This window comes from Rutidosis leptorrhynchoides, chromosome 3 (genome assembly GCF_046630445.1).
Source record: "Rutidosis leptorrhynchoides isolate AG116_Rl617_1_P2 chromosome 3, CSIRO_AGI_Rlap_v1, whole genome shotgun sequence".
NCBI classification, from domain to species: Eukaryota; Viridiplantae; Streptophyta; class Magnoliopsida; order Asterales; family Asteraceae; genus Rutidosis; species Rutidosis leptorrhynchoides.
The window spans coordinates 485,588,806-485,605,000 of record NC_092335.1 but is presented as its reverse complement, the minus strand read 5'-3'; the positions used below and the strand labels follow the sequence as shown (position 1 = coordinate 485,605,000).

General features: G+C 36.2%; 1 protein-coding gene across 1 annotated transcript in view; it reads right to left on the bottom strand.

The window, feature by feature from the left end:
- Positions 1-7,332: 7,332 nt before the first annotated feature.
- LOC139901737 (uncharacterized) overlaps positions 7,333-16,195 on the bottom strand; it is a 106,329-nt gene continuing 97,466 nt past the window's right edge. The window contains exons 6-9 of the mRNA XM_071884415.1: positions 8,507-8,737; positions 8,311-8,377; positions 7,839-8,145; positions 7,333-7,748 (exon numbers count right to left, since the gene is read on the bottom strand). Of these exons, the coding sequence (XP_071740516.1) occupies positions 7,333-7,748; positions 7,839-8,145; positions 8,311-8,377; positions 8,507-8,737 (1,021 nt within the window). The remainder of the gene's footprint in view (positions 7,749-7,838; positions 8,146-8,310; positions 8,378-8,506; positions 8,738-16,195) is intronic.

Below are 16,195 nucleotides of genomic sequence, written 5' to 3'. Positions count from 1 at the left end.
GGATTCTCAACCTCCCACCTTTGAAGGTGAAAGGGACCCTCTTAAGAGTGCCCGATGGATCTCCAATATGGAGGGGGCTTTCCGTACTTGTGAATGTCCTCTCGATAAGAAGACAAGGTACGGGTGTAGTATGTTGAGGGGCGATGCTAAATTGTGGTGGGACGCGAAGATCCAACTTTATGGCGAAGAACAATGCATGGAATTCACTTAGGATGAATTCAAGAAAGAGTTTTTCGATGAATACCGAACTCCGGCCGATCTTACTAGGCTTAAGGACGAGTTACGTTCCTTGAGGAAAAGGTCGATTGATTTGAACACTCTCAAATCCGTGTTTTTGTCCAAGACCCAATTTTGCCCGGAGTATGTCGGGAATGATAAAATGTTGAAAGAAGATTTCTATCGAATCTTGAATGATAGTTATCAAGAGAAGATTAGTGTGAACGTGGTGAAAAGGTTCGATGAGTTGTTTAATATGGCCAAAGGTTTTGAGGCACTCGTGTTAGAAAGAGTGGCTTTACTTTTGGCAAGAGGAAGTTCGAATCTACAAGTCATTCGAACAAGAAGAGTAAGGGTGCAACCGAGAGTGTCGGTAGTGTGAAGAAAAGTGTTCCCGGAGAGTTCCGTTATTCTTGCCACAATTATGGACGAAAGGGACACATGGCCCGTGATTGCACCAACCTTCCTTCTACAATCAAACTCACTTGTTATAATTGTAGTAAAGAAGGGCATAAGAGGCCGGAATATCCCAATTTGAACAATGATCATGTTAAGAAATTGGAGAAAGCGGCGGGTATGGCTAGGGGTCGCAACTACTTGATGACGAATGAAGAAGCCAAACAATCAAATGAAGTCGTCTCAGGTACTTTCATGGTTAACTCTAGTCCGGCACGTATACTTTTGATAGTGGTGCTAACTTGTCGTTTGTGTCTCCAAGATTTGTGCCTAAGTTGAATAAACCGCTAGCTAAGTTAAGTCATCCGGTAGAAGTCGAAATAGCGGATGGTAAAACTGTGCTAGGGGTTGATGTTTGTAAAAATTGTAATGTTGTGTTTGGTACCGAAACTTTTGAAATCGATCTCATTCCGATGACTTTGGGTGATTTTGATATTGTTGTTGGTATGGATTGGCTCGATCATAATAGAGCCGATATTGCATGCCATGATAAATTCATTCGTGTAAAGACCCCAAGTGGGGGAGAGTTGATTATTCATGGCGATAAGCAAAGAAGACTTGTGCCGATATGCACTTTTGCACGGTCACGTCGTTTCCTTGTTAGTGGTGGCATGACTTTTCTTGCCCATGTTGTTGATACTAGTGATGAGCCACCACCCATTCGTAAAATTCTGGTGGTTAACAAATTTGAAGATGTTTTTCCGGATGAATTACCGGGTGTCCCGACGGAAAGACAAGTTGAATTTCGCATTGAGTTGATTCCGGGGCTACCCCCATTGCTAAAACTCCTTATCGTTTAGCGTCGACGGAAATGCAAGAATTGTTAAATTAAACCCAAGAGTTGCTTGAGAAGGGTTTTATTCGACCGAGTTGCTCGCCATGGGGTGCTCCGGTTCTATTTGTGAAAAGTAGAATGCGGATGTGCATCGATTATCGGGAGTTGAACAAAGTGACGATCAAGAATCGTTATCCATTACCTCGGATTGACGATTTGTTTGACCAACTCCAAGGTGCAACGTATTTTTCTAAGATTGACTTACGGTCCGGCTATCATCAAGTGCGGGTCAGTGAGAAAGACGTAGAAAAAACAACATTCTGAACTCGTTACGGGCATTTTGAGTTTGTAGTTATGCCTTTTGGTCTTACGAATGCACCGGCGGCATTCATGGATCTAATGAACCGAGTGTGCCAACACATGTTGGACAATTCGGTAATCGTGTTCATCGACGGCATACTTGTTTACTCTAAGAGTATGAAGGAACATGAACACCATTTGCGTGAACTGTTGAAGACGTTGCGGAAGGAGAAGTTGTATGCTAAATTCTCCAAATGTGAATTTTGGCTAAGGGAAGTTCAATTCCTTGGCCATATTGTGAATAAAGAAGGTATTCAAGTAGATCTGTGGAAGATAAAAACGGTGAAGAGTTGGGGACGACCGACTACGCCTACAGAAATCCGAAGTTTTCTCGGATTGGCCGGTTATTATCGTCGGTTTATCCAAGACTTTTCTAAAATTTCTTCTCCTTTGACAAAGTTGACGAGGAAGAACGTAAGGTTCGATTGGGAAAACAAGCAAGAGATTGCTTTTCAGTTGCTAAAAGAGAAGTTGTGTCAAGCTCCGGTGTTAGTGTTACCGGAAGGGGTAGAAGACATGACGGTTTATTGTGATGCTTCGTTAAATGGGCTCGGGTGTGTTTTAATGCAAAGAGGTAAAGTCATCGTTTATGCCTCTCGACAACTAAAGGAACACGAAAAGAGATACCTGACTCATGATCTTGAATTGGCGGCGGTGGTACATGCGTTGAAAATTTGGCGCCATTACTTGTATGGTGTCAAGTGTACGATTTATTCGGATCATAAGAGTTTGAAACATCTCTTTAATCAACGAGATTTGAATTATCGTCAATGTAGGTGGATGGATGTAGTAAAAGATTATGATTGTGAGATACGTTATCATCCGGGTAAGGCGAACGTGGTCGTGGATGCGTCAAGTAGAAAGAGTCAACATCCGGCGATACGAGTAGGATCGTTACGCATGATTATTACTAACGACTTTCTTGTGAAGCTTGGTGAGATTCAAATTGAAGCTTTCGTTCACAACAAGCATGAAGAGCGGATTGTGGGGCAAACAGAGTCTATTACGTTAGGCCCGCATAGCTTGTTATCTTTTCAAGGAAGAGTGTGGGTGCCTAAGATGGGTGGTTACCGACAAGTGCTCCTTGATGAAGCACATAAGTCAAAGTATTCCATTCATCCGGGTGCAACAAAAATGTACCTTGATTTAAAGAAGGAGTATTGGTGGCCGAACATGAAACGTGATGTTGTTAAGTATGTTGAATAATGCGTCACGTGTTTGCAAGTTAAAGCCGAAAACCAAAAGCCGTACGGTAAGTTACAACCATTGGAAGTCTTGAAATGGAAATGGGAACACATTACCATGGACTTCATTACCAAGTTACCAAAGACGGCGATAACCCAATATGATACGATTTGGGTGATAGTTGATAGATTGACGAAGAGTGCTTTGTTTCTTCCCATTCTGGAAACGATATCATCGGAGACTTTGTCTAAGTTGTTTATCAAGGAGGTGATATCGAGACATGGGCTATATCTATTGTTTCGGATCGAGATACTCGTTTCACGTCTCGGTTTTGGAATAAGTTTCATGAAGATATGTGTACTCAATTGAAAATGAGCACGGCGTATCATCCTCAAACGGACGGTCAAACCGAGCGTACGAACCAAACATTGGAGGATATGTTAAGGGCGTGTATTATTGATTTTGGTGGTAGTTGGGATGAGCACTTACCATTGGTGGAATTCTCGTACAATAATAGTTACCACACTAGTATTGGAATGCCATCTTATGAGATGATTTATTGGCGTAGGTGTCGAACTCCTATTTGTTGGGGTGAAGTGGGACAATGAGAAATCGGGAGTACCGATTTAGTCCTAGAGGCGAATAGTAAAATTGAGATGATTCGGGCTCAACTTAAGGCGGGCACAAGATAGACAAAAATCTTATGCCGATAAAGGTAGACGAACGATCGAATTTCAAGAAGGTGACATGGTGATGCTTAAGGTTTCTCCATGGAAAGGTGTTATTCGGTTCCGAAAGCGAGGAAAGTTAGCTCCTCGATTTATTGGTCCTTTCAAGGTTTTGGAACGTGTTGGTGAGGTTGCTTATAGACTAGATTTGCGCGAAGAGCTTGCGGGGATTCATAATACGTTCCATGTTTCCCATCTCCGTAAGTGTCTTGCAGATAACTCGACTTGGATGCCGTTAGAGGAGATTACCTTGAACAATAAGCTAGAGTATGTTGAAGAACCGATAGCCATTCTTGATGAGAAGGTTAAAATGTTGCGGAACAAAGAAGTTAGAACTTACAAGGTGCAATGGCGTCATCGAAAGGGTTCCGAGTTTACGTGGGAATCCGAAGAGTTTGTTTTGGTTTATCTTCCGGCATGTCATGCGGCTTGGATCGCGAGGACGCGCTCCGATTTAAGTGGAGGAGAGTTGTAACATCCCATTTTTCCCGTACATATTTAAAGGTACAAACTTAATTTTTAGTACGCTTATAACTTGTGCATTTATATGATTAAAAGTCCTAAGTGTTAGTAAATGTGTAATTATATATATACGAATATGTATGTATCTATATATGTGTGTTTAGAATATATGCATGTATAGGTATATGCATGAGTCTTTGTTGATGTTAAGTCTTGTGAGACTAAAACATGAGGTTTAGACGTGCATAGGAAGCGTAAACAAAGTGTACAAGTTGGATAAATCATTAAGTTGTGTAAAGTTGTCGAATGGCTCAGTTGAAGGCCATTGCCGCGCCGCGGAAGCCTTTGTCGCGCCGGGACGTTGAACGCAAAGCAAAGTCAGGAGGCATGTTAAGAAGGGTCGAGTATCCCTTTATATGTCGCGCCACGGAGAAGAGGGTCGCGCCGCGACAAATAACTAGAATCTGAGTCAGGAATGATTTAAGAAAGCTCATAAAATACGTTAATTGCCGCGCCGCGACAATTGGGGCCGCGCCGCGACCCACTGGGCGAACTGGTTCCAGATTTTTATTTTAAAATAAGTGGTTCAAGGTTAAAATTGTCTTTTCGCGTATAGATCTGACGGAGACTTTAAGTCTCAGCCACTTATCCTCTATTATTGATTTCTTTTTCATTTTCTTTTTCTAATTACTCTCAAAACTTAAAAACCCAATTGATTTCAAGTAAGATTTGAGAGTGGAGATTTGTGAATCAAACCTTGGAGCAAGAATTAAAGTTGTTCTCCTTGTTCTTAGCTACAAGAGGATAGTGTTGGTAAGTCTTAACTCCATGTTTTGAGTTTTAATTGGTTTATGCTAGGGTTTGGTTCATTTGGAACTTGTATGACCCATTTGAGGGTTAAATGGGTGGATTTCGGGTTAGATTGTTGAAAGTAAACCCTAATAGCCATAACTTAGAGTTTGGTCTTATGATTTGAGGTTGTAAGTGTTAAATGGTGTTTTTAGTCACTAATAAACTTGTAATTGAAGGAAGAATTGTAAATGGGTTAAGTTGACCAAGTTTTGTAAGTTTAAGTTTTGAAATGGGTCAAAATAGTAATGTTGACCTAGTTGGGGTTAAATGGGTATGAAATACCCCAAGTTTGTGTTAGTAGACTTTAATTCACTAGCTTTAGTGATTGAAGTTGAGTCTTGGCCATTTATGGGCGGTTTTGGTGTAGTTGAGTCATTTAATGCAAATTGGGTCATTAAATGCTCAAGTGTAAGTAATATGGCTAGTTCCACTAGTTTGTGTATTGAAAGTGTAGTTAATGTATTAGGTACGTTGCTTTGAAGTTCGGAAGCGCATAATCATCATCCTTGTGTCAAGGTGAGTGGAATAATTATGCGTGTACGTATATAATGTATTTATTTATGTCCTATGAATGTGGTATTGTCGCGGTGTTTAAGACACCACATTCTAAGTAACGAGTAGTATTATCGCGGTGTTCAAGACACTACTCATTGTTTGATTGACATGTGGTATTGTTGCGGTGTTTAAGATACCACATTGTCATGGGAGTGGATGCCGCGGTGTTCAAGGCACCACTAATTGTTTTGATTGACATGTGGAATCGTCGCGGTATTCAAGATGCCACATTGTCATGGGGGTGAGTTAGTCGCGTTGTTCAAGACATCACCCAGGGGATTAGTGATTACGCGGTGTTTAAGTAACACTAATGGATGTTACGAACTCCGACGGTATTTTCCGAGTACCGTTCCCTTGTACGATTGGTTAACCATGGTTGTGCGAATTTGTATCTAGCATAATTAAATTGTGAACTATATGCTATTGTTGTTGCTAGCTTCTTGTGAATTGTGGATCGTAGTTTATGCATGATGTTTGCATGGTTATCGAATTGCTAGCTTGTATGCGGTATTGTGTAAGTGATTGCAAGTAAGTAGATTATATATGAACGTGTATAATTATTGCATTCACTAAGCAATTAGCTTACCCCTCTCGTTGTTTATCTTTTTAGATGCAGGTGCAGATAGGGGAAAAGGGGTTGTTGGGCACTAGGTGTCCATTGATGATGTTTCGTTGGAGCTTTTGGAAGTTGGCCTAACGTTTTGGGTAGTTTAGTCCCAAACCATGCTCGAAGTGTCGTTTGGATTATAAACTATCATTTGTAGTGGGCCGAACTTGTATTAGACTTAATTAATGGCATTCGTGCCATGTAAACATTAAAATTGTGGCAAGTTTTAAATGGAACTTGTGGAATGGTTTACATATTTAATTGGCGCGTAAATGTGTATTATAAAAAAAAAATTTTCGTATGGAATACGGGTTGGGTTGTTTCATAAATGTTTTTATTTTGGCGGGAAAACGCTCGAAGAAGTAATATATAACAATTATCGTGTTTTTTAAGCGTATGTTGAGGTTTTAGCTATTGGGGTTTAGATATTAGGGTTTAGATATTAGGGTTTATAGGGTTTAGATATTAGGGTTTAGAAATTTAGGGTTTAGGGTTTAGATTTAGGATTTAGATTAAGTTTTTAACACGAACGGTTTAGAGTTTAGGGTTTAGGGTTTAGGGTTTAGGGTTTGGTGTTTTGGGTTTATGGAATAAACCCAAAACACCAAACCCTAAACCCTAAACCCTAAACCCTAAACTCTAAACCGGGCTAAATTTTACTTCACAAAACATGAAAAAAAACGTTCATATTCTTCACGAACAATATTGTCTTGAATGTTATTTTTATCGATCGTTTTCCTGCCTAAATAATAACATTCATCACGAAGTGTCTCTTCTGAATGTTTATATTTTCGTGCGTTCTTGATGCCGGGAAAAAAAAATTCCAAAAAAACTAAAAAAAAAAATTTGCTTCCCCCCGATTTGTTACTTCCCCATTGATCCTGTCTCTATATATATATATATATATATATATATATATATATATATATATATATATATATATATATATATATATATATATATATATATATATATCTGTGTGTGTGTGTGTGTGTGTTTGTGTGTGTGTGTGTATACATATACATATATTTCATGCGGAAAATTTAAAAAGACATTCATAAAAATAACATTCATAAAAATATTAAACATTTGATTACAACAGCAAGCGTTTTTTGATAAATGACAAGAATTACACATCAATAATCATCATCATCGCTAGAGTAAGCTTCATTTTGAGGAATTTGGAGATTTAGCTCATCGCCAGCCACCACATCATCATCATCATCATCATCACATATGTCACGAGGAAGGGAAAAAGGGTCTAAATCACAAATGTCATCATCATCATCATCATCATCATCATCATTAACTTCATGTGTTGGTGGATTAAACTGAAATGGTGTTGATTCTCCGGGTACACTCATACTTGTATAAGTCATATTTTCTAAATCAGCATCAAGGCTAAGATCGGCTGAATTGGTTTCGTGTACAACATCCCGTATGGTGTCTTCGATAATGTCTCTATCCCAGAGTTTTCGATGATGTACCTCATGAACGACCTTCCAGTTACTAGAGGTTTTGGAAGGATCGTCAATGTAATAGGCTTGTTGAGCTTATGTTGCAAAAATGTGATGATCGTCTTGGTACCACACATCTTTCGTGTCAATACTAGTTATGTTATTCACTTTAACTGTACGTTTACGGTTCCGAGTGTTCTCAGTATTGAACCACCGACATCTGAATAACACAACCCTAAATGCACCACCATAATGCAGTTCAACAATATCTTCCAACCGACCATAATACTTAGAGACAGGAGCACCGACATCTGCAAGTGTTGCAATTCCATTATTTTGTGTTGTGCGTCGATCATCGCGATTGCTAACAACAAACCTGACACCATTCACATTGCAGGAACTGTAATGGTTTGAGGTACCCACCGGTTCTTCAGCTAGACAGATCAATTCATCGCTATACTTCGATCCGTCAACTGACCGTAGTTCACGTATCTATTAAAAAATAAAAATATATATATAAAGTTTGAATAAAAATAGTTATCATATGTAAATTAATATATATATATATATATATATATATATATATATATATATATATATATATATATATATATATATATATATATATATATATATATATATATATAATGAGTTTACATGGTTGGTAAACCAACTAGGAAAATTTGTTTTCATGTCCATATTGGGGTTCTCTGCTTTAAATTGACTGTAAATGTTCAAAAAGAATTGTTAGTATGATCAACGTTTACACAGTTAAGTCATTATAAATTTATATTTTAGTAAAATGACTTACTTTTTGTATTCTTCGATGTTAGAACAATTGTCGAGTACATACCAGTGAAGTTTATCCTGAATATCCCGGGCCAGAGATTTGAACACACCTTTACTGATAAATTTACATAACGATTTGAACACACGAAACTCACATGACCTAATTGGCCCGTCCGCATATCTGTCAGGACGATTAAATCTCGTCTGTATACCTTCAAGAGACATTGAACATGCAGTTAATGCTTCATCGACAACGTACCCCTCAGCTATACAACCTTCAGGCTTAGCTTTATTTCTAACATAATTTTTTAGTTTTTCATATATCTCTCAATTGGATACATCCACCTCATGTAAACAGGCCCTCCATATATAGCCTCTTCCGGTAAATGCATCACCAAATGAATCATTATGTCAAAAAAAAGCGGGAGGATAAATTAACTCAAGAGTACATAACAGTTTGATCAATTGTTTTTGAGCCTTCAACATGTCTGCCACCATTAACTCTCGAGCAAAAATTTGCTTAAAGAATGCGCATAGGGCATTATTGGTGTAGAGATAGTTTCATCAAAAAACGCGTTAACTCCGACCGGTAATAATCGTTGCATCATGATATGGCAATCATGAGATTTCATGTTCGTAATGTTGGTATTATCGTTATTCACTTTATGCCTGAAGTTTGATCCAAACCCATCTGGAAGTTTTACTTCTTTAATGAATTTATAAAAACTTACCCTGTCTTCGGGTTTTAAAGAGTGTTTGGGAAGAGGTTTGAAGAATTGCCCATCTTTTTTACCTTTGGTTTTAGGTTTGAGTCACAAATCTTTTTGAATTCCCAATTTTTTCGAGTTAACTCGTGCATTGTGAGTGTCTTTGGACTTGTCATTCATTAATAAGGTATCTGATGTGTGCGAGGTGTAGTACGAAATAGTATTATTTTTAATATGAAATACGGCGAAATATGATACAAGTTTTATTTATTTATATAGAATGGGATATACCTAAACCTTGCTACAACACTTATAGGCAGTGTACCTAATCGTAGAGTAGTGTAGTTTTTAGTAAGTCCGGTTCGTTCCACAGGGAGCTAGTTGAGTTTAACGCTATATTTTTAACAACTATATTTATATAAAATATATATAATTATATATAGTAATATTATTATAAAAGGGGGTTTTTACCGTTTAATGACAGGTTTGTCGATTTTAAATAAAGTGTTAAAGATAAATGACGATAATATAAATGATAGAATTTAAATTGCGATAAAGTAAATAGCAGTAATTAAAATGACAGTAAATAAAGGTACGATAAAATATGAAATAAAAGTATTATGCTTATTTAAACTTCCGTAATCATGATGTTTGACGTTTTGATTTTAATTAATTGTTACCCGGGTTAATTGTCCTTTGTCCTGGTTTATTTGATACCTATCTGATTTTTGTCCATAAAAGTCCATCGGTCATAATTATAAAATGCTCGTCAAATTAACCTTATTCCCGAAGTCAAATATTCTAACTAATTAGGGATTCAAACTGTAATAAGGTTTTAATACTTTGTTAATAATTACACCAGGTTATCGACTACGTGTAATTCAAGGTTTTAATACTTTGTTAACAATTACACCAATTACTCTTGTATGTAATCCACCCCCGTTTTAATAAGATATGAAAATTAATTTACCCACTTGATCAGTTTGAATAATCAATTACCCAACCCGAATAATTAAATGATCGTAAAAGATGTCGTATAAACGTCAATAAATAGGACATGCATAATCATTTAATAATTATTAGATTAACTAATTTGAAGATAGGTTCAACAGATTCTAATGAGTTGTCATTCGATTAGACAATACCCCCCATCTATTAATAGTTCATAGTCCAATGTCCACAAGTGTCGGTCTTTTGTCCAAACCCGAATTATGGTACAAAATCCAATAGCCCCGTCTTAAATATTTAGTCCAACATCACGATTACTTCGGCTCAAATAAGCATAATAATAACTTAGTTACGAGACATTCATTTAAAAAGGAAGAACATAGCTTACAGTAGTTATTAATCGCGTAGCGTTACACGGACAAAACTCCGACTTTAAAACCCGTAAAACATTTCTTATAATAACCCAAATTATTATTAATATTAAATTAAACTTTAATATTATAAATATAAATATATATATATATATATATATATATATATATATATATATATATATATATATATATATATATATATATATATATATATATATATATATATATATATATATATATATATATATATATCGTATATAGATAGAGAGATTGAGTGAAAAAGGGATGCAGAATTCGAGCAGAATGCGTGAGCTTTTATAGGCCCACTTTGAACTATACAGCTCCGCGAGTGCGGTACTTTTGTGCCTTACAGCTCCACGAGTGCGGAGCTTCGGATTCCAGCTCACCAAATTGAGTTAAACGTGGGCTGCTGAATATTATAATATATAATATAATAATATATAATTTCATATAATTATATATATTATATTATATTCTTGTGCATAGTTGACTTGTAATTTTAGCTCCGTTGAGTTGTACGTTGATGTTCGATTTATGTCTCAGTTCCGAATTTTCGAACGCCTTTTCGTACGCTTAGATATCTTGTACTTTGCGTTTCGCGGCTTGTACTCTTGTCATTTTTAGGCGTTTCTCATCAATAAATTGAACCACTTGGATTGTACTTTGTACTTTTTAGTTTTTTGGTCATTTGCGTCTTCAAATCGTCGATTCTGTCTTTTGTCTTCGCACTTATTTATTTAAACGATTATTACATAAAAATAGAACAATTGCAACTAAAAGCTTTACATATTGGAAGGATATTGCGCCTAAATATATGTTCATTTGGAGCACTATCAAATATCCCCACACTTAAACGTTGCTTGTCCTCAAGCAATACATAACTTGAAATTAAATCACACTTCACTCGAATCACACTTTTTTTTATTCTCACACTTTATACATCAGTGATTTTGATACGGCGGTATACACAATGATAGTAACGATGTGGTTTACAGCCCCACATGACTATAAAAATTTAGATCCTTTAAGGAAATTGGATCTTTATAAAAATATTTGATCTTTTGAAAATTCATTCTAGCTTTTACCCTAGATAAGTTTTCCGGAATAACCCTTCACCGGTGTTTGCAAAATGCTTTTGTGGATTTTGTGGGTTTCAGATTTGAAAATTTTAGCTCAAAACTTGCGGTTTTGTGTCACCCACTAGCTAACCTTGTATTAGGAAAGCAACACGTCCAGTATACTTGCTCCGTATATTACCTTTCGATAAACTACCGTCCGGTTGTAAAGGAAAGCGATGAACAAGAAACTGTTAAGGCAATGTCTAATGGCATGCAGTTAATCATGGTCCACAACGTGTCGGATGCAATTACTATCCTTTGTATGAGCAATAGTAAAGATCACCCTAAAATTTTTCGATCTGGCACAAGGTCCTGTCTTCGACCATGCTATGCAACCACCGTTCTTACGGTTGACACCCGATTTGGTTAAGGTGACCTAATGAATTTCGGTGAATTCTTAGGATTTTACGTTCAATGGTAATGAACGCAATGAAAATAGGTTTTCAGAAAACAAATCGGTTTTAATTTTGATCAAAATATTTTCTCGTTCAAGCTCGAGTTTCGATATCATCGAATTCCATGAGTTTGTAATTCTCAATCTTTGAGGTCAATCTCAAGGATTGAGTAATATCAGGCTTAAAAGCTGATTTTTAATCTTTAAGGAGATTATCCTTTCTGGGGGTCTGATTCATTAGTCTTATCAAACTAATTTGCACAGCGCCATCCCCATTTTACGAGACTGATCCTCTCATGGATAGGATAAGTCTGACCACTTGGCGACCCTATTTGATTCTGAGGTCCGTGGATATCCTGCTGATTTTAGAGATGACTTTTCTAGATCTTTCGTCAACCTACAGCTGGTCTGGACGACAACTTCCTGACCGAAATCAAGAAGTGCATTTCTTTTTCGGAAGACTTTACTTCCTTTAATGATGGAATTGATTCATCGTGTAGATCTATCTTTCTTTCAAATATATTACAGTAAATCGGATAAAACTGATTAGTTTAGTCCAAAACAAAAGTACCTGCAATAATCTTGTACAAAAATATGTGATATCTGTTTTAAAGAACTTGGTGCATTCTTCCCACACTTAGCTTTTATTTATTCTTTTCTTTGCCTTTTTATTCTCTTCTATTCCATTTTAAATGAATTCTAGCGTTTTAGGTTGTTTCTCAATTTATGTCCTTTCCGAGGTAACAATAATTTCGGTATTATCACCTAGTTTTATCGTTCATAAATATGTATAAACATGATTTTGAATTCATTTAATTGAATTTTTTTTCAAAATTTCACAAAATTTGGCAATTAAACTAAGTGTAAACCTGAGAGAATTTATAACCCTTCCCTACACTTGAGATCATGCAATGCCCTCATTTGCATGAAATCAGACTATAATTATAAATTCGTGAGGGTGATTAGTGTAGAAAAATGATTAAAAATACCGAGTTTGCAAACATATTGTTTTATATCACATTTGATATTTTACGTCTTGTCGTTAAAATTAGTAGCTTTTGCTGAACTTAATGCCAGTCTTTGAAAGTGCGTTGTTTTACCCTGTTTTGTACATAAGATAAACTACAAACATATATATACATAATATTTTTTTATATAAAACCTTTATTTATTAAAACAATTTAACTGAATATTTTTTTTAAAAAAAATTTGTTTCTTTTTACTTTAGGTAGAGGTAGTTTCGGTACGTTTACCTAGTCCATCCCTCGACAAAATTTAAAAATTGTCGTTTTTAAAGCGATTGTTTTAAAAGCAAAGATTTTTGGGTTTTTAAATTTTTTTTGGCATACTTTAGATCAATAATATTAAAAATAATGATAACAAAATTTTTCGCCCCGTCTTTGGGTAAAGCAATTTCGATTCTATGATCTAGTTTTTAACTCACGACGAATTTTAGAAATCATTTTTTTAAACTTAGTGAAATAAAGTAAATTTTGTTTTTTTAAATTCACACAAAACTTAAATTTAAAAAGCATATTAATTTCATACAAAACCTATAAAACAAAAATTCAGAATGAAGGGAGAAAACTAGTTCTTTAGTGTCTTCTAGTGGAAAAGACCAATCGGATTCCATTCTCGGAACTACACGAGAACACAACAACTAACTCTAGACAACATTTTCTTTTTAGAACATTTGAATCTCCCCACACTTAGGTAGCTGTGGTGTCAAATTTGTGATTAAATTCATTGTCAATTTCTTTTGGACCATAATCAACTTGCATATCTGTGACTTTTGCTTTAAGCCATTGGTCGGATTCCTGTGTAATATGCACAAATTCAACCAGTTTTGCCTTTTCTTTAGGCGATAGATTGGATACTAACCGGTTACATAACGTAAAGTTCCCCTTAGTTCTAGCATCGCAAATCCGTTTAATAAGTTTCTTCATTGAACTGTTAATAACGGGATCATTTAATTTCATATCAACAACGGGGTTCTTTGTTATCAAGTCATCATTAGGTGTCACTTCATCTTCCCCACACTTAGGCGTTTTATTATTGTTAAGCACTACCGTTGGAGTTGGTAAAATAATATGGTTCTTACTAATCGTTTTTGTTGGTTCAACGGTTTTGGTTGGTGGAGATTTAGACTTTCGACTCACAAAGGTGATCGATTTTTCATTATTACTAAGTTTCATTCTACCCTCTCTTACATCAAATAACGCCCCGGTAGACGCAAAGAATGGTCGACCTAAAATTAGAGGAATGTTTGGGTCCTCTTCTATGTCAATGATAATAAATTCGACTAAAAAGGTTAAATTACCCACTTGAACGGGTAGGTTGTCAGCAATTCCAACTGGGTGCCTAATGGTTTGATCAAAGAGTCTAACACTCATTTTCGTTAGACTTAACTCACCAACTCCTAATCTCTTATATAATGAAAGAGGCATAACACTCACACTCGCACCTAAATCTGCCAGTGCATCATACATGACACAATCACTAAGTAGACAACGAACAATAAATTCACCCGGATCACCCAACCTTGGTGAAAGTTTTGGTGGAACTGTCTTCATCGGGTTTATTTTTACGGTTTTTGTTTCTTGTACCTTCTTATTCTTCTTCTTTTTTTCCAAAGGTATCACAAACTTTATTACCTATCACTTGCTCATACTCAACTCCTTTTCTTGGAAACGGGATGGGTGGTCTGTATGGTGTTACCACTGGCTTTACATACTCGGGTGGTGGTGGTGGCGGTGGTGTAACTTCTTCATTATTACTCACATCTAAAATCTTCCCATCTTCTGGTGATGGTTTTTCAGAATTTGTTGACACCATATTAACATTCTCATTCCAAGGATTTACTTTAATATCACTCGGTAGCTTTCCTTGTTCCCTCTCACTCATCATGCTAGCAAGAGTACCTACGTGTTTTTCTAGATTCAAAATGGAAGCTTGTTGAGTTCTAAATGACTGATCAAACCTCTCATTCGTTTGGGTTTGAGTTGCAATAAATTGTGTTTGAGATTCAACTAGCTTTTGTACCATTTCTTCCAGATTTGACTTTTTATCTTCGGTTTGTTGTGGTGGTTTATACAAGCTAGGTCTTTGTTGATTGAAAGTGTTGTTTTAAGTTGGTTGGTTATTCGGACCTTGTTGGTTGTACAAGTTATTATTGGGTCCATTTGGATTGTAAAGAATGTTTTGATTTCGATTAAAGTTTGGCCTTGGCGGTTGATAATTATTCTGATAATTATTTCCCGGCCTTTGGTTCATGTAGGAAACATTCTCACGTTGTTCCATCGTTTGCTCAATGTGACAATCTTTCGTTAAGTGTGGTCCACCGCATTGCTCACAACTGATTCGTATTGCATGAATATCTTTAGTCATCTTTTCCATTCGTCTTTCAAAAGCATCTATTTTTGCGGAAACAGAATCAAAGTCATGGCTAGAATCGGCTCTAGCCGCTTTAGATGAACGAAAAATATCTTTTTCCTGATGCCACTCATGCGAGTGGGAGGCTGTATTATCAATAATTTTGTGAGCTTCAGTTGCGGTTTTCTTCATAATGGAACCACCAGCTGCTGTGTCAATGTCTTTTCGTGTAGCAACGTCGACACCTTGGTAGAATATTTGTACTATTTGATAAGTGTCTAAACCGTGCTGAGGACATCCTCTCAACAACTTTCCGAATCTTATCCACGCCGCATATAATGTTTCATTTGGCTTTTGCGCGAACGTAACAATTTCACCTTGAAGTCTCACGGCTTTGGATGCCAGAAAGAATCTTTTAAGAAATTTTTCAACTAAAACATCTCATGTGTCAATCGCTCCTTCAGGTAACGATTTCAACCAATCTTTGGCTTCTTCCTTTAAAGTCCAGGGAAACAAGATGAGATAGATCTGTTGATAATGCTAAAAACGAACATATATTTCATAGCATTATCCCTCAAGAAAGACAAGCTTTTAGTTGCAATTGTTCTATTTACAAGTGATATTCGTTTAAATAATAAAAGGTGAAGACAAAAGATAGATTCGGCGAATTGAAGACGCAAACGACCAAAAAGCTAAAAAGTACAAAGTACAATCAAAGTGGTTCAAATTATTGGTGAGAAACATCTCAAAATTACAAGAGTACAAGCCGCAAAACGCAAAATACAAGATATTAAATTGTACGAAAGAACGTTCAAAAAT